At 44.7% G+C, this 17,907-nt stretch overlaps 1 protein-coding gene across 1 annotated transcript in view; it reads right to left on the reverse strand.

Moving 5' to 3' along the window:
* PSMD14 (proteasome 26S subunit, non-ATPase 14) overlaps nucleotides 1–17,907 on the reverse strand; it is a 498,726-nt gene that overhangs the window by 275,216 nt on the left and 205,603 nt on the right. Inside the window, exon 4 of the mRNA XM_078681663.1 lies at nucleotides 5,014–5,133. Within this exon, the coding sequence (XP_078537789.1) occupies nucleotides 5,014–5,133 (120 nt within the window). The remainder of the gene's footprint in view (nucleotides 1–5,013; nucleotides 5,134–17,907) is intronic.

A 17,907-nucleotide genomic window follows, 5' to 3' on the forward strand; every position in this document is an offset into this window, starting at 1 on the left:
TGGGTACAGTGTGCGTTCCAGACGAAGACAGCGATGAATAAGCGAGGGAGATTGAAATATGGCTCAGCAGCGGCAGTTAACGGTGAGCCAAGCAGCAGACTTACGCTCCTTCACTCCTCCTCCAGAAAAGTTCACAATGTAGAAAACAATTCAAATAGACACCGTACTCACAATACATCCGTAGAACAGGAAAAACGTCTTGGTGGTTAGTGAGGGCAATGATAAAAATCGGAAAGTCCAGGTGAACAGGGGAGTTGGTGTTGAAGGGAGCCTGTCTCCAATCAGGCTAAAATACCTCATCGCCAGTGTTGAAAAGATACGACTTCCACAAGTAGTAGCAGTGTAGATATTTAATCAGGAATTCAAGCGTAACGCACAACCCCAACTGTACAGCAGGAAGGTCAGCTCTCGAATGCCCGATTTGTTAGAGGCTTACATCACTGCATTTTATGACATAGTTGGGTTCCAGACATGACATAGTAACATCACAACTATTCTCTAGATTACAACAGCCACCACCATTTCCTCCACTGTAACGGGGGCCTTGAGTGATTCTTGAGCCTCAGCTGATAAAGCCCTTGGAGGCAAGTCCTCAAATACATCCTACTCTGCAACGCCAGCCCTGAAGTTCCCCTTAACACAGTTGTTGCATAAGGCTCAGTTGTTTGAGCTTCACCCTCATCACCCACCCGTCAAAACCTCTCCAATTCCAATATATGGACCTCCAACTGCAGTAATTTTTGCAGGTGGTATATGTGATATGGAGATAGCATCAAGGGAAGCAGAGACCTCTGCATGCATACCAGGAGCCTCACCTCCACCGGGGAAGGATCAGAGTACCCAGGGCATGAACTCTATGAGCATGCACCCCGGGAACGAAGAGATATTCAAGCCTGAAGAATAAACCACGGAGAGAGGAAAATAATGTATACCCTGCTTCCATTGGAAATTGGCCCTCCATGAGTCAATCCATTCCAGTATACCGAACAATGGTCCTAGATGGGACTCCCGCTTTGTCACAAGCCTCCCAGAGGGCCTACACAGATTTCACTCAGGGTGTATCACATCATTCCAACATTCTGCGTATGATCGCTAACCCCTCCGTTATGAACACCCAGATGTCTACTATGTGTTCCACAAATGTCTGGTAAAGGGGTGGGGGGCATAAGCACTGCATATCACTAAGGGTTCTCCATCAATGATTCCCCCGTACAAACACATACCTGTCCTGCACATCCACCCACGACTGAATGGATTGGAAGGAGAACTGATGATGTATCAATATGGCCAACCCCTAGTGAAGCCTGTGTGAAATATGCATGTGAAGCCGAAGCCAGCTAGGCCTGTGGTTTCAGTCCACAGAAGATGGGTTTCTTGCAGCAATAGTATATCCACCCCTAGAAGCTTCACCTGTCTAAGTATAGCTCCCCGCTTCACTTCATCTAAAACTCCCGGGACATTCCAGGTTACTATGTGGAGCCTCCCCCAGGAAACCAGTGTTTAGTTCTGTCACCTAGGTATGAACGTTGACACGTTGGGCAGTCACACTGCAAGAACTCAGATTGGGCAGTAAGATCCAAAAAAAAAATTGTAGAGCTCTATAAACCCTTCCCCCCTCCACCCCAATACCTCAAACTTCCTTGAAGCATCTGTCGCGGAAGGCATACTGCACCAGCCCCAACAGGGAGCGGGCACGCAAACCGTCCAATTGATACCCAAGTACCCCCCCTTGAGTATAGAGTATTCCGGAAAGTTCAGAGTATATTTCACCACTGGGACAACCCATGTAGATACCGTCCTACTGAAAACCTCGAGCTCAGCTATAGCATTGCATCCTTCTCTTCCTGTTCTGCCAAACACTACACATCTGAAAATCGAATGTTCACTCTCCTCGGGCCCGGCCTGGTCATCAAAGCGCAGCTTGGAAGGCCATGACAATCGCAATCTATATCACCACTTGTCCTTTTTTTTTGTTCTGAATCTGCCGTGGGTCTCCAGACGAAGAGCCAGAGTACCGATGTGGAGGTATGTGGGGCTTCAGCTGGCGTATCTAATCGGTCCAAGTGAACACCTCTTCGGGCGTGTCTAAAAACATGGTACGATCCTTATAGCTGAGTGGAGTAGTGTGGCTCACTGGTTAGAGGCGGCAGGCCTGAGAGCAGAAGTCAGCCTGGGACCAGGGTTCAATTCCCGACGCGGCAGGGTCGTGGACCTTGGTCAGCGGACTCGATAATTCTCGCTTCGGTGCTTACTCTAATCAGGGGTTCCACTCGGCAACTCTGGGCATTAGCTTGCCTAATCTCCACAACGGCCCCACCAATTCCGGGGATGCCTGGCTCCACCTTGGGGACTCCCAGCAAGGGACCATCCCACAGGGAAAGCCAGGACGGGTTCCCCAGAGTTATACAGCGCCGGGACGCCCCGTTGCTGGGGCAGCTGTGCGCTTTACAAGTATACTACATTTACATTTACTCTCAAGTGGGCCGGAAACAGAAGCATGTAGGTGATCTTCAGGTTCGCCGCCGCAGAGGACTGGCGCTGCTGTTGAACTAGTCTAGTATAGTCTGGAAAGATCATTATGCAATGGGAATCATAAGTAAGCGAGTCCGGAGATCTGACCTGCCTGATGATAGGGTCTCTGTCATGCAAGTTTAATATCCTAGCAATGAGAGGCCGCGGTCTGGCACCTGGGGCAGGCCTCGCAGCCAGGGCCCTATGGGCTCACTCTATTATTAAGCAGGGGAAAGAACATCCGCCTGGATCCACATCTTGAGCCATTGAGTCAGGAATATGACATCTGTGTCCTTGCAGCTCTCAGGAAAGCCCACAAAGCGTAGGTTATTCCTACGGGCTCTTCCCTCTGCATCTTCCACACATGTTGCCAGGACTCTTGTGAGCTTCTTTAGGGTGTCGACTTTTACCTGGAGCGTGGAGACAGAATCTTCTATGCTGGAGACCCTGGTTTCAGCCTGAGCAAGGCACACTACGACATTGCGCAGGTCCTGGCGAAGCAACACCACATCAGAACCACAGCCTAAAGTCTGCCCTCCAGCTTATCTCTGGATTGAGTTATCGGAGCAAACATAGCGGCATTGTCGGGGGACCCACCCTGGTCACCCGTGGCCGCCATAGCGCCGGTCCCTGTGAACCGGTCTACTGTGCTTTGTTTTGATGCTTGGCCAGTCAGCTTATCCTTCATCATGGCAAAGTAGTGATAGCACAGGATAATGGTAGACTCTGTCACCAGCGGAGTGTCCACACCTCGACAGCTGGCTGTAGCAGTCGTCCTCAACTTGTCACCGGGGCCCAGGCTGTCAAATGGTCAGTCTTGCACAGGACATTGTCACCCACGGGCCCCAACTGCTAGAGTAGAGACGGGAAACTCCAGGGCCTATGGTCTAGCTCGGCTGGTGCCAGGGGGGAGGGGTGTGGGCCACAAGCTGCACTGGGACCTTGCCCGGCTGCCTGCATGGACAGGAAAGCACCCCCACCCCTACCAGATGCACCACTGCGTCACGCGACGGAACAGTTGGTGTTGAACTGATCTGGCCTACACCATGTCTTGTCAATGCTATTGTGTAGTTCTGAAAGAAAAGGTAGCCAGGCCGATATTCCGTGTGAGCCCCACGTCGACAACCAGAGCCCCTCCGGTGGACAGCCATCTGCCGCAGGCCACAACTATGTGGTGTCTTCCGTACTACACTGGGTACGGCGAGGAGGGGACTCCACCTTCACCAGCCACCAGGTGAGTCCACCAAAGCCTCCTGACTGGGAGTTCCAGGACCCCCAGACGCCGCCCTCCGTCTCCGGCATCCATGTCGTCAACTCAGCAGGTAACCAGGTGTCCTTCGCCTTCCCACAAAGAGGTGTCCAGGCCCGCAATGTTGGGCCGCTAGACCACACCCCTCTTGAAAATTTTAAAACAAGACAATATAAAACTATTCCAAAATAAACCAATGCATCATTCTTGAAGAGATAAGAGCAGAACCATTTACATTTTTGCAGTGGTGTTTGCGATTTCGCCCTTTAACCCTGTGTTAAATCCAAGTCTGTGAGACTGCACTACTATCCAGACTAGACGTAATTTTATGGATTACATTTTAATCCTGACATCTTCTGCTGCCACAGAATTTAAGTTATTCTCATAAATGCTTTAAATAACTTTGCTTTGCTCCATATCTTCTCATAAGACAATTTATTTTGATGAAATTTAGAAAATATATATACACTCAAAATTTTAAAAATTAAAATTATGGTTACCTAGCGCGGATTAGTCCAATCATTATTAATTTAGACTAGAAGATGTCCCATGGCTTACAGGAGAAATCAAGTAATTTAGGAGAGCTCTTATAACTACCAGCTTAAAAAAAATTAACTTAAACATTAATTTCCATGTGACATTATCCCTAGGAAAGTCTCACAAAAAGGTAATAAACACTTTTCTGGATCAAACTCCTGGAGCAGAAGAGTAGACACTTGTGATCATGTTTATTTTTGACAGATGTTGGTAAGGATTTATTAAAATATCAGCCTATTACTTAGAATGTTCTTTAGACCCAACAAGTACAGTACAAGTATCAATACAGAATCGGGCAGAAAACATTTTGAAAAAGCCAGGTAAAATCGTCATAACCACAGTTGTGCAAAGGTTTGACGAAAAGTCACCAGTGATTAAGAAAATGTAAAGGACCTTCCCTGTCACCAGCTAAAAAGAATCTTAGAATGGTCATTGCAGACCACTGGAAGCATTCAGAGCAAGTACATTTTCACACATATAGAAAGGTAAGTCAAAACATAAAAAGAAAAAAAAAATCACAGATGTGCCCTTTTAACATTCGGATGAAAGAGTATTTTAGAGACTAATTACTTCATATTTTTGCAATAAATAATTGTATCTAACTCAGCAAAGGCTACTTCTCTAGTTATCAATTGATGTACCTTTAAAATCATGAAATATAAAATGCTATGTGATTATTTGAGTAGCATAGTCAATTACTTTCAGGGGGTACTCACCGTTCCAGACTGTGGCATCGCAAATACATCAATCACCCTGACAGTGTAATCATCAACAAATTCTCCAAGCATCAAACCCATAACTTCCATTGGAACACCAGCACGGCCATGTTTCAACATCTGAATATTAAAAGGAAAACAAATATTAAAATTCACACCTTTCACATATGCAACCTAAAAATGTTTGAATGACAGAGCATTATCTTACAAATACTGAAGTTATGGCAAGTACGAAGCATGCATGTGATATACCAAATCACATAAGTGATTACATAAGTAATCACATAAGTTTTTTCATAAGTTAACAAACATTTTTCTTTCACATAACAAAAACATTCATGCAAATGCTCTTGGTGACCAAACAATGGATTTTCTGGAGGCTGGAATAAATTGTTCAGAAATTATCACGAAGAGAAACACACATCACACGAGCAATTGTACAGAATACAAGGGCAAGTTTTCCTCTCACTATTCAACTGAGTTTGTTAGTCATCCGCCAACCGTCACGCTTGATTATAATGCCAAATTCAATTGACTGCATCACACCGGGAGACCCAAACAATGTGTCTCATTGTTATAAACATCTGAGAGATGTCAGTCTCTGACGAGCAAAATCATTTAACCATTTAAAATCACGAAAGCTAAATGACTGTTGTTTTGGGAATAGAATATGTATACCAGTAGTATCTGTTACAGTTCTTGGGTAAAATCCCTTAATAAGGGACACATGGTACAGAGGATCAAAATCTAGAGGTAATAAGTTACAACCAATTAGATAAGATTAATTTGAACTTCTATCATTGTCATTGGTAAGAGCTGGCCAGTTCGGCCAAATTCCCATTAGCATTTCCAGATTTTCCGGTTTCCTACCCTACAAACAAGTCTCCACCCCAATGACAGTCGCCAGTAGGTAGTTATAGTTAGGACCTAGTTTCCATAGGAAAAGTGTTTTTGGTGTCATTTAATTAATATTCACGAAATTTCAAAATTAGTTAGCCGCTCACTTCAGCTTTGGTCTGGAAATTTCGGGGTGATTTGTCAAGCAAGGGGCGAGAAAAATTGGTGGGTCCCAAAATGCTTTTTCCCCATGCAATTTCCCATAGTGATTTTAGACACTACTACAGCCCGAACCGCTGAACGAATTACACCAAATTTCACAGAAAGGTAGATATTGGTTCAGAAAGAGCCTTTTTTGTAATTTAGTGTAAATCCGTTCAGTAGTTTTGGAGTTCATCAAGAAAAAAGATTTATGTATATCTAGGGAGCTATCTTGGGAGTCTGGATTCAGCTGGAGTAAAAAAAAATAAAAGGGGGGGAGGGGGGACGACAGAACGGAGCAGAGTAGGAATACCCTGACCACTGCCTGGTGGCAAAAAAGATTTTTATTTTACAGCAGTAATTTTTGTGAGTTTTTTTTTGTTTCCCCCCCCCGGGCCGATTTTAGCCCTGGGGACCCCCATCCCTCCGGGCCTGGTCTTATAGTTAAGTGGGAAGGGGGTACGTGGTCCCCCTTTTGAGCTGATATTGGCCCCAGGAACCCCATCCTCTGGGGCCTGGCCTTAAAGTTATGTGGGAGGGGGCATGCGGGCCCCCCTCCCGGGATGATTTCAGTCCCTGAGCCCCCATCCTCTGGGGCCACGCCAAAGCAAAGAGGAGTGGGGGCATGCAGCCCCTGTACCTGGGTCGATTTCACCCCCGGTGGCCCCAGTAATCCTGTCCGTCAGGGGACAGGGTCACTGTCCCCTGGGGGTCATTAGTAATGGGGAAGTGGGGATGCGCCGGGCCCCCATTTAATAATTGTCCGGGACCCAGGGGTGGGGTCCTGGGGCCGTAATCATCCTGGTGAATGGGGCTGCATGCCACCCTTCCCCTTTAACGATTGGCTGGGCCCCGGATGATGTGTCACTTGGACATAAATCAGCTAGGGGAGGGGGTGCCGTTTACTATATGGCCAGGCCCTGGGAGATGGGGTCCCAGGTGTTGAAATCTGCCAGGGAAGGGGTCTGCATGCCCTCCTCCCCCATGATTACAGAGCTGGAACCCAGGGAACGGGGTACCCAGAGCCAAAAAAGGCCCGGGAGGGAAGCCACATATCCCCCTCCCCTAAAAGAAATACACCGTACCACAGGAAATGGGGTTCCCAGGACCACACATCGTCCCAGGCAGTTAAAGTGATTTTTTGAAAGTGTTCAGAGTGTTTGCTTTTCTGAGGTAAAGAGACAGGGTATGCATGGGGAGCAAAGAGGAAGAATACTCTTTCTTACCAGGTCACTGGTGGAAAAGACACTGAGAAGCAGTCATACTAGGACTACAAGTAGACAAGATAAACAACACTTAGTTATTCAAATCAAAAATACCTCTATTTCGGACACCAAGACCATAAAAGCACATACATAATACACAAGAGGTATAATAAAACAAGCAAAAATTAAGGTACAATTTAATTATGATAAATATCTCCAGTGATGATAAAAAGATTGTTACAAAAACATTAATATAAGATTAAATAGGATAGAAAAACATTAATACTTTTAGGTGCCAACTACAGTGAAAGAAGGATGTCACCCACATTATAAAGGAGATACATGCTTTCTGTGCAATATCCACATGGCCCCAAGGAACTTAGCAACAGGGATAGCAAAAAAAAAACCAGCAATCCACCCTAAAATTACAGAGAGCGGCTAACTGGCAACGCTGACGTAAGAACCTGCAAGTAGGGGTAACCATTGCTTGCGGGAACGTGCATAGGCGGGACAAGCAAAAAAGACATGCAACATGGTTTGAGCATAGAGGGCAACAACTGCTAGCCCCTTAGGACCAGCCCTTGGTGAACACCCTGAGAGGGAAAGAACCCGCTCTAAATTGGAAATAAAGCTTTCTGTCACTGGGAGCAGTCACTTGATCTCAATATGACTCGTAGCCTAACTGATCTTTAAAATTCAGAAATTCACGTGATGTTCTAGGAAGGTCATCTACTTAAAACCTTGGCCTCAATTGCTGAAGAGTAAAGCTTCTTCAGGGCCAATGTATGGAAAGAGTGTAATGCCTACATTCATCCAGAGCTCAGGAGCTCCGATAAAGTGCAGTAGCTCTTTGATGTGCAATAACCAGGGGATCTTTACAGAGTGAAAGGTAGAAATGACATACTGGAGGGCAGAAGTATAATGTGCAAGTTCTGGAGTAGACCATAAACGCCTCCAGTATAACAAGGGACGAAGTCTAGCTTTGTCATATATGCTTCTTTCACCCAGGTCTAAAAAAGTGGTACCAGAGGGGTACAAGCAGAGAGAGATGCCAATTTACCATAACATTTATTTTCAGTAATAGTTAGTAAATCTATGTTTGCATGCCCCCATAGCTCCGCCCTATAAAGGAATGACTTGGACTTGATTTTGGATGGCTAATGTTTCAGACAAGGTTTTTTGCATGGCTGTTTTTTCCAGTGCGTCCCACTACCTAGTCAAAACTTTTTCGCTCCTTTTGTTATCTTGTTTTTTTGGTCTACTCTTTTCTCTCTTTCCTCTATTCTTATAACTTTAGCTCTTTCAGAGCCATGTTTCGCCCATTAGAGACTGCTGGTTGCTAGATAGACCACTATTGCTCCTTACACCCAGCAGCTCATTATGGCATTATTTGTTGGACCTATATCTACACTGAAAGTAGTTTCATTAAATACAAAAGGGCTTAAACATCCAGGTTTCTGACTATTGACAATCTTGGAAAGGGGACATTGTGTTTTTACAGGAGATGCGAACCTGACAAAGCGGCACTCTATGCACAATGGCTGGGTGCATGACGTTTCATGTTCCCCAAAAATCTTTAGGCCGATTTCCATAATAAATATTTGAGTCAAAATGGATGCTAAGATATCCGTGTCCCACCTTGCCCCTTGAAAACAAAGCTGTCAAAGTGGGTGACTCGAAGTGTTTGCAATAAACACATTCGCATCAATGGTAGATGACCCTGCGTTTTGGAGAAATTGGGTTGCCAAAATGGCCCCGCTTGCCACGAATGCCTGCAACATTCTGGGAGCAGATTTTAACCTACAATAGATACTATTTTGGATAGACACTCTGCCTTTAAGTAGAGAACCCTAAAGGCCCATGAAACAATGTGTTCACTATGCACGGCACATGCTTTGGCAGATGTGTGAAGGCTTCATAACCCCATTGGTAATGACCTCACCTTCTTCTCTCCTCCTCACAATAGTTTCTCTAGAATGGACTACAATTTAGTTTATAATGCACTGTTACAAGACACACTATCTGCTACCATTGAACACATCACTATTTACGATCATGCAGCTATCTTGATCTCTCTTAGGAATCTAGCCACCAACTTAGAAAACGGCTGTGGAGAATCAATTCTAAAATTCTAGAGAATGAAGCTGATGTCTGGGAACTAAACCAAGAATTGGCATTGCTCCTAGAAGACAACACTTCCTCAGTCTCTTCTCCAGTCACCCTTTGGGACACCTTGAAATGTTTTTTTCTGAGGGCAAGTGATAAGCTGGATGTTTAAGAAAAACAAAGAAATAAGATCCTCTATAGACAAATTAGAGGCAGACATCAAATCCCAAGAAATTCAGATCAGAGGGTCGAAATATCCTTCTGCCCTGACTCAATTAAAGAAATCGAAATACAAATATAATAAAATTGTGAATAAACACACATATTTGTGGGTTCAGACACAGAAAGAGAAGAAACTGTTTTACCTAAATAAAGCCAGGAAAACATTAGCTGCCTATTTAAAATTCAAGAATTCTTCACTGGTTTCCAATATTACAGACTCTTTACGATCTCTCGAAACAAGAACAACTGACTTCCTTAATGTTTTCCAGACATTCTGCACCAACTTATATTCCCCGTCAGCAGCCACTCCCAAACAAGCATTTACAATGCAATAGGTCTCGCATTATTAAAGTTTGAGCTATTGGTATTGTGAATGGCAATGCCTTTTATTCATTTGTTTTTAAAACCTGCAATAGGTGCATAAACACGCACTTTGAACGTATAGACCTTGCTTACGATGAGCAAGGCTGGCAATAAAAGAGACTGCCAGCCTTGCTTCTCATAAGCATGGACTATAAGTACAAAGCACTTGTTTACGCACCGATGCAAATGAATATAAGGCATTGTCATTTACAATGCCAGTAGCTCAAACTTTAATAATGCGACAGGTATTTCTGCCTTTTCTCCCTTTTTTGGTGGCCCAAGACAAACCATGTAGTTCAGTGATTAGGTAAGCGTGGCAGTGGCGCCACAGAGGCAACTGATCTCTGGTGTGTAATGAACCTGCAGGGTGCAGCCAGAACGTAATCATAGCAGGGGCACCCGTGGAAGGACCCTCGTCGCTAATGTGGCAGGGTGACGCCGGGTTGCGCGGACACCCTGTCTGGCAGTGTGCTCCCGCTGACAACAATGAATCAAATACAGACACAAGTTGCTGGTATGGGCGAAAGAACCATGTGCGGTCTACGCCCCCTTTATTTTATCAGGACCCCTTTATTTTATAGCCTCTGGCCACAAGATGTAAAAGGTGTGTATCTGGGACAGTGCGCTACCGTGGGAGGGTCTCGGATGTCTCACAACACATACCAATCACATACTTTTACATAAACAAGCACTTGCTTACACGTTTTTACTTCATCCCTCTCTGCACGGAGATTCTCTCTTCAACCTGTAAGAGGGCTTTTGCAGTCATCTCTTGGTGCAAGTTCGCACTTTTACATTTTTTCTAATGAATATGTTGGACTTGGAAGGCCTGCCTCTGCTATGTCAACTAAGTAGGTCTAAGGAACATAGGGTAGGTTGGATACTGGGGGATGAACTATGTATGGGATAGGAAGGATGTCTAGACTGTGGAGACATCACACTGGGCTCCACATGAAAGTCCCTCGGTGCTTGATGCTGCTGGTACGGGGGATCTAAGTTTACACCAAAACCTTCCGTGGAGGTTAATATTATATTGCACAATTTATAAAGCGCGTCATAGGGCGCAAAGCACTGAGACTGGTGAGGAATTTTTGGAGGTATGGAAAGAACGTGGTGGAGTTCTATACTCAAACATATGATATGCAACCAAGAACAATTAGAGCAGTAATTGCCAGAGTACGTGTCACTCATCAATATATCACACATTAAAACGGTTAAACATTAGCACATCTCAAACGAGGAAATGTGTCACACAAACTCGTCAGCGTCAAAATGTGTCCTCGCCTATTCAAATACCTCATCACTGCACTGTCCCTATGCAGACACGTTATGCTGCCTGAATCCCCAGCACTAGCCTCCTTATTTTCTCGCCCCTCGCCAGACCGTATTATTTCTCACCGGTACCACCGGGCCCCTCTATTATTTACCAACTACTGCTCCAGACAGATTCCTACTGCTCGGCTCCTCTAACCTCTCGCTGAAGTCCTCAGCCAATCACTGCCAACTGTCTGCACGTCACGAATACTCTCGATTCTATTTCCATGGACGCTCATTGACGGGATAAGGGTGCTTCCGCATGCGTCACTAGGTAAAACACGTGATGCTTAAAAAGACAGTGGATAGGATCCTGCTGGCATTTTTAACTGAGGGGGCGTGGCTTTAATATATCACACATTAAAACAGTTAAACATTAGCACATCTCAAACGAGGAAATGTGTCACACAAACTCATCAGCGTCAAAATGTGTCCTCGCCTATACAAATACCTCATCCCTGCACTCTCCCTATGCAGACACGTTATGCTGCCTGAATCCCCAGCACTAGCCTCCTTATTTTCTCGCCCCCTCGCCAGACCGTATTATTTCTCACCTGTATCACCGGGCCCCTCTATTATTTACCAACTACTGCTCCAGACAGATTCCTAATATTTAGACACTGTAGAAGGGGTATAAGGTCCTGTTTCCTGGCCCATCCTACTCAATGAGGATGAATTCATTGTAATTTAGCCTTGATAAATGGGGAGATCCCTATCCCATTCATATCATAAAACATTTTAAGTGAATCAAGTCAAGTTAGATGAAGTTATAATTTATTAGTAAAATCCATTCAATGATGATTCAAAATATGTTTATTGATTCAAGAATCCATAGTCCAGAGTGTTTCTTAAAGGATCAGAAACACTGTTATTGGATAAAAGAAACCAAAGCCTCCAACACACCAGAAGGGACCGAAAGACGGGTTGGCTGTTTTGGTTTCTTTTGTCCAATAACAGTGATCCTGATCCTTTCACAATCAAGATGTCAAGAATTGTACAATTATACCAGGGTTGGGCCTCCTCGTGCCCTTGAGGCCTCACAATATGACAAGAATGGTTTTAATCTATAATAATTCTATTTTAGGGCACCATGGGTTATTCAGTGCTCTATTGCTGGCATTGCAGTGTGGCCTTGGTATAGTGCTTCATATCTCGGTGAGGGGTGCTGGAGTGCATTTCGGTTGGGTTGGGGAATGCACAGTGGTAGAGTGTTGAATTGTTTGACTACCTTTAGGAAGTTGCCATGGGAAAGAAGATTACGTTCTTGAGATGCGGACTCTGCACCGTTTGATGTTACAATTATGAATTGTTCATGTAGGAAACAAATACGCATTTAATGGATGCTTTTGGCCCAAATGAGACCTTTGAAAGATGAATCATTTGTTAGTCTGTTGTCAAACACAAACTGAATAAAGTGGCTTGTTAAATTTGGTACACAAAGTCATTTGCAAACGCATGGTCTATGTTAAGGTATGCTTAACATGCCACGGTATGCAAAGCAGACAGATCTGATGCACATAAATCATTGAAACCACAAGCACACATTATGTGGTATAGATGGTAGCTATGTATTGTGCAACACTTAGAAATGACAATGAAAACATGTTTGTTAGTGTTAATTTTAAATATGTAATTTGTACTTGTGTAATGTGTTTAAATATATTGTTAAAGTGAAGTATACGAATGAACAGTAAGGTTATAACTAAATATCCATTAATTAAATGGAAACCGTTTCTGTCATGCGCCTATTCATATACATCTAGCTCACAGTGACATTTCTTACACATTAAGTCAACATACTCTACAACCTCTGCCCTCAAATCGAGTGTGCACATGCCCCAGCACCCACTAATTTACCATATTTGAACCCAGCGCGCCAAAGCATGGCATGTACCATAAAAGACATCCCTCGCCCTCCACACCTACACAGGTCTGGGGTGTTGTGCGGTGCCGTTGACCCCGGGCCACCCATGCTCTCGTAGCCGCCTCTGTGAGCTATGTTTGGGGCTGGAGTGAGCTGGGGTTGTTGAGGTGGGTGTCTGGTTTCCATCCCCTTGAACGGCACTGTGGCGGAGGAATATTGTGACGAGGAGACAGCAGAACAAAGGTCTGAGTAAAAAATGAGTTTTACGTGAAGAATGAGGCCTCTGCATGGATAGCTATAGGGGCGGAAAGGAGAGCCGGCTACAGGAGGGGCCTAAAAAACCTCTGACCCTGCGGACATGGGGTCAGCTGCTCCCTCCTTTGTTTCAACCCAGACACCCCTCACTTGCTGGGCTCCTGCCCCTCTGTGTGTGCTGCTGACAGCTGACCCCCGTCCCCTCACTGTACCCAGAGCTCAGTATCCCCGGCCCTCCCGGTACCTCTCCGATTCTCCATCCTAGCCCGGTTCCGGGTTCGCACCCCCTCCTCCGGCCCCGCTCCGGGTCTCCCTCTCCCGTGGCAGCTGCCGGCGGATCCAAGTCACAACAAACAAGGAACCAGGACCCCGGCCGGGGGGGAGGGAACTCCGAAAACAGAGCGCGTGGCCACCCCCTCCCAGGAATCCAGCGGTATCCGTAACTTCCAAAACTTTCCAAAGGTTGCCCTCTGCAGGAAGGCGGCGCGCAGGGACGGGTGGAGGGAGAGTGCACGGGCAGGGAAGCTGCGGTGGATAAGGGCACTTATGCAGTGCCCGTGGGCAATGCCCTGTGCAGTGCACGGAAAGACAGTTCGTACATGGAGTACGGGAGGTACTATGTGATTCTTAGAGTTTATCCATTTGTATCTCTTCCTTGAGTGACTTTACAACTTGTACATTTGCAATTGTTTTTCCTGTTTGTACCTTTTATGTAACCCATGTAATCCTAAATTCTTATGCATCGCAACTGGTTCTCTTGTAAAGCGCTCTGACACCTTCGGGTAATGTTCGCGCTATAGAAAATTGCATTAAATAAATAAAAAATAAATAAATTCCTACTGCTCGGCTCCTCTAACCTCTCGCTGAAGTCCTCAGCCAATCACTGCCAACTGTCTGCACGTCACGAATACTCTCGGTTTCTATTTCCATGGACGCGCATTGACGGGATAAGGGTGCTTCCACATGCGTCACTAGGTAGAACACGTGATGCTTAAAAAGACAGTGGATAGGATCCCGCTGGCATTTTTAACAGAGGGGGTGCGGCTTTTTGTAGGCGTGCAATTGTTATTGCTTTGGTGCCACGAGACTGCGACCGAAAGAAGACGAGAGGAGCCTGAGAGACCCGGTGAGTGGGGTGGGCTGTGTGTGTGCGCGTGAGCCCGTGAGCGGGGTGGTGTGCGTGCGTGGCTGTGTGTGTGCGCGTGAGCGGGGGGGGGCATGCGTGTGCGTGTATGTCTGCATGTTTGCTTACAAGGAGCCATGGGAGACAGGAAGTGCGCGCGACCTGATCAGTTTACGCGCGCGTGCACATCTCTTGTCTCCTGTCTCCCTTGACTCCTTGTAAGCAGAAACGATCACAATAGAGGCTCGCAGCGACAATCGCGTCGTGATTGTTTTCGCAGTGCGAGCCCTAAAAAGCCTGTATAACATTTCTTCAATCCTTACTGTTAAAAGTTCTTTCTTCTGATTAAAACAGCAGGCAGAATGAACCTATAGAACAGAGCGGGATCCAGCAGGTGATTAAGCTTAACTCATCCGGCAAGGACCGGGTCCAGAAGACCTCCCTATAAGTTTTTACAAAAATTCTGGCCCTGTTAAAAAAAAGCCTGCTAGAGAAGGTGCTGAATAACTTTGCCTCCACGGGTTCAGCATTTGGTACTGCTGCAGAGTCCACTATGTTGTGATTACAAAAGAAGGGAACAATCCCTTCGACCCAAAAATCTTTAGGCCGATTTCCATAATAAATATTTGAGTCAAAATGGATGCTAAGATATCCGTGTCCCACCTTGCCCCTTGAAAACGAGGCTAATTAACAGTTCTCAGACAGGCTTGGTCCATGGCAGGTTTGCAAGTGATAACATCCGGTTGTTCTGCTATGTCACTGAAAAAACATCACCAAGCTCAATCTGCTGTGGCTATAGCTGTGGATGCAGTGAAGATCTTCAATAAGGGTTCTTGACCTTTTCTGGAAGCAATTCTGACTAGGTGTAACCTTGCGGACAACTACATTCTTACGATCATGGCCTTATATGCTAAAGCCTATCACATGTATCGGGGTCAATGGAGAACTATCCTCCTCAGTTTCACTTCAACAGGGCACCTGGCAAGGCTGCCCACTGTCACCTTTACTCTTCTTATTGGCTTCAACCCCATGATCCCGATGTTAAACATGTCTGCAAACATCGAAGAAATGCATTTTGAAAATATGGTCTTTAAAACTGCGCTTATGCGTACAACATTTTAATATTTTCTGCGAAACCGGATACGGCCATTCCCGGCATACTAGAATACATCAACAGATTCTCCGGCTTTTCTGGCTATTCTTTAAATCGGAACAAAACGGAAGACATGCCTCTTAGCGTTCAATGTTCCTCCTCTTGTTTAGACTTGTCTCAATTCAGGTGGCAACCAAACCCAATTCAATATCTGGGTATTTGGGTCGGTAACAATTTGGCTGAATCCATGTCTCTGAACGAAAACAAAACATTTGATCAAATTAAGGATCTCCTCTTGGCCTGGTCCCCTAAGCTCCTCTCATGGTGGGGAGGACTGGAGACCTTAAAGATGATGGTGACGCAGTTGATCAACTTCCTTTCTAGTACGACTCCAAGTCGTCTTTCTTCTCTGTTCTCTACAACTGACAAACTTTGCTCCAAGTTCTTTTGGAGTGATAAAACGAACAGAATGAGCTTCAAAAAACACAGGGCCTCCATGTGTCTACATTGGTTCAGCTACCAGATGGCATTTTTAGCAGCTCAGGTCATCCGCTTGAAGGATCCAAACCCATCCATTTCTAGTCCTGGCTTAAGATTAAACAGCACATTAGCTACCCATTTCGCGCGGTCAGTGACTTTGACTATATCTCATCACGTCTTTACCCATTCTAGTGACATGCCAACAGACACAATTAAAGCCCTACTAGCATTAGACAAACTCTAGCCTCAAAAATACTTTGCACATCACCAAATAAAATGTTCTGATTTGCTTCTATCCTATTAAAATCTTTTTTTTACTACCTTTTTCATAGCTACAAAAAATGTGCTTTCATAACTACTGAAATATATTTTTTTATGTTTCTCCAGTTCACTTACAAGTTATTTGAATGTTGTGTGTTCTACAGCCTTTCGTTGCACACTCTTTGTACAGCACGATTGTCAGGCAGTTCACTTTACAAAATCTTCTGACAGTGCAGTCAGAGAAAGTAAAATAATTATAAGAAGACATAAGCTGAATTTAGACTTCTCTCTCTGGCAGAGCAAATGTGACAAGATAAAAAAGATTTAAAGGAATTTGTATTGCTCATTTACTGTCTGAGAGAAAAGAACACCTGTTCCTTGTCAGCTCACCAGAAGTGGCCTGTTAGCCCTTAAAATAGGGAGGAAGACGGTTTTGGCTTGCGGATTGAGACTGGACAGAGAGGCACAAATGGCTCAAAACAATTTGAAGGCATTAACATTTAAATATAAAATGATGGACAAAAGGATTTTTTTCTTCCAAGAAAAGACCATGTTTTGCAGTGATACCTTAACAGATTGCTGGAAATGGGAGTCTATTGAAAACAAAGTATTGTTCAGACTGTGATTATCTTGTATAATTAAATAATAGTGGACAAAAAGTAGAGAAATATCTCAAGCACCAACGTCTCTAGCAAATGGCATCCGTCGACTCATACATAAACTGTGATATGAACATTTACAGCAGTCACTACAAAGAAAAGCTTGTTGGTGCTCAAAATTTAAGGTTATAATTCCTCCTAATGGTACTGTTTCATCAGCATCCAAAGGTGTATCTGTAGCCCTGGCCAGATAAGGATATGAACTTGCGCAAAGAGGTTACTAAGGAGTAACCTTAGGTAATGAATATTCTTATGGAATCTTAGCCTCTTATCAGCTGAGGCTTTTCCAGCTCCAGTGCGGTGACATTTTTTTCATGTTCGGGGCACTAAACACTTAAGCCTTCATAACTTTATTCCACAAAAAGATTCCAGGACAAATTAGCATCTTTTGGGATTCTAAAGGGTCTCAAAGGATTGCAGATTCCCCTGGAGGAACTGGGAAAACAGCCCAAATCTAGCATAATTTCTTTTGGGGCAGGGGGTGGGGGTGTTTAGCAAAAAGAATGGGGAAACAGGAAGTATATTTTCTTTCCTAAAAGTGGAACCAACAAAAGTGTGCTGTGCTAAGAACACAATCTTCTCAGTTTTAAGGAACAATAAAGTTTTTCTTTTTTTACTTCATAGATTATGCGTTGTTTTAAGTGGTAGCTGATTTTTCAATTTTTTGTGTTGTCTACCTGCCTTCATGTTTGTGGTGGAAACCGGTATGAAACCCACGGTGAACCCAGAAACCTGCAGGTGGAGGGTTCTGGTAATCTTCTGTGGACTGGTCATGCATCACCTGTAAAAGTATGGAGACCCTACACATCAACTGACATAGGTGCTGTGCAAGTGGCCAGAGGAGGCTGCAGGACTTGGAGGGTGTAGACAAGAAGAGCACTCTGCGTTAGGGTCCTGTGAATGCCCAGGAG

Source organism: Lissotriton helveticus, chromosome 3_1, assembly GCF_964261635.1.
Source record: "Lissotriton helveticus chromosome 3_1, aLisHel1.1, whole genome shotgun sequence".
Taxonomy (NCBI): Eukaryota; Metazoa; Chordata; class Amphibia; order Caudata; family Salamandridae; genus Lissotriton; species Lissotriton helveticus.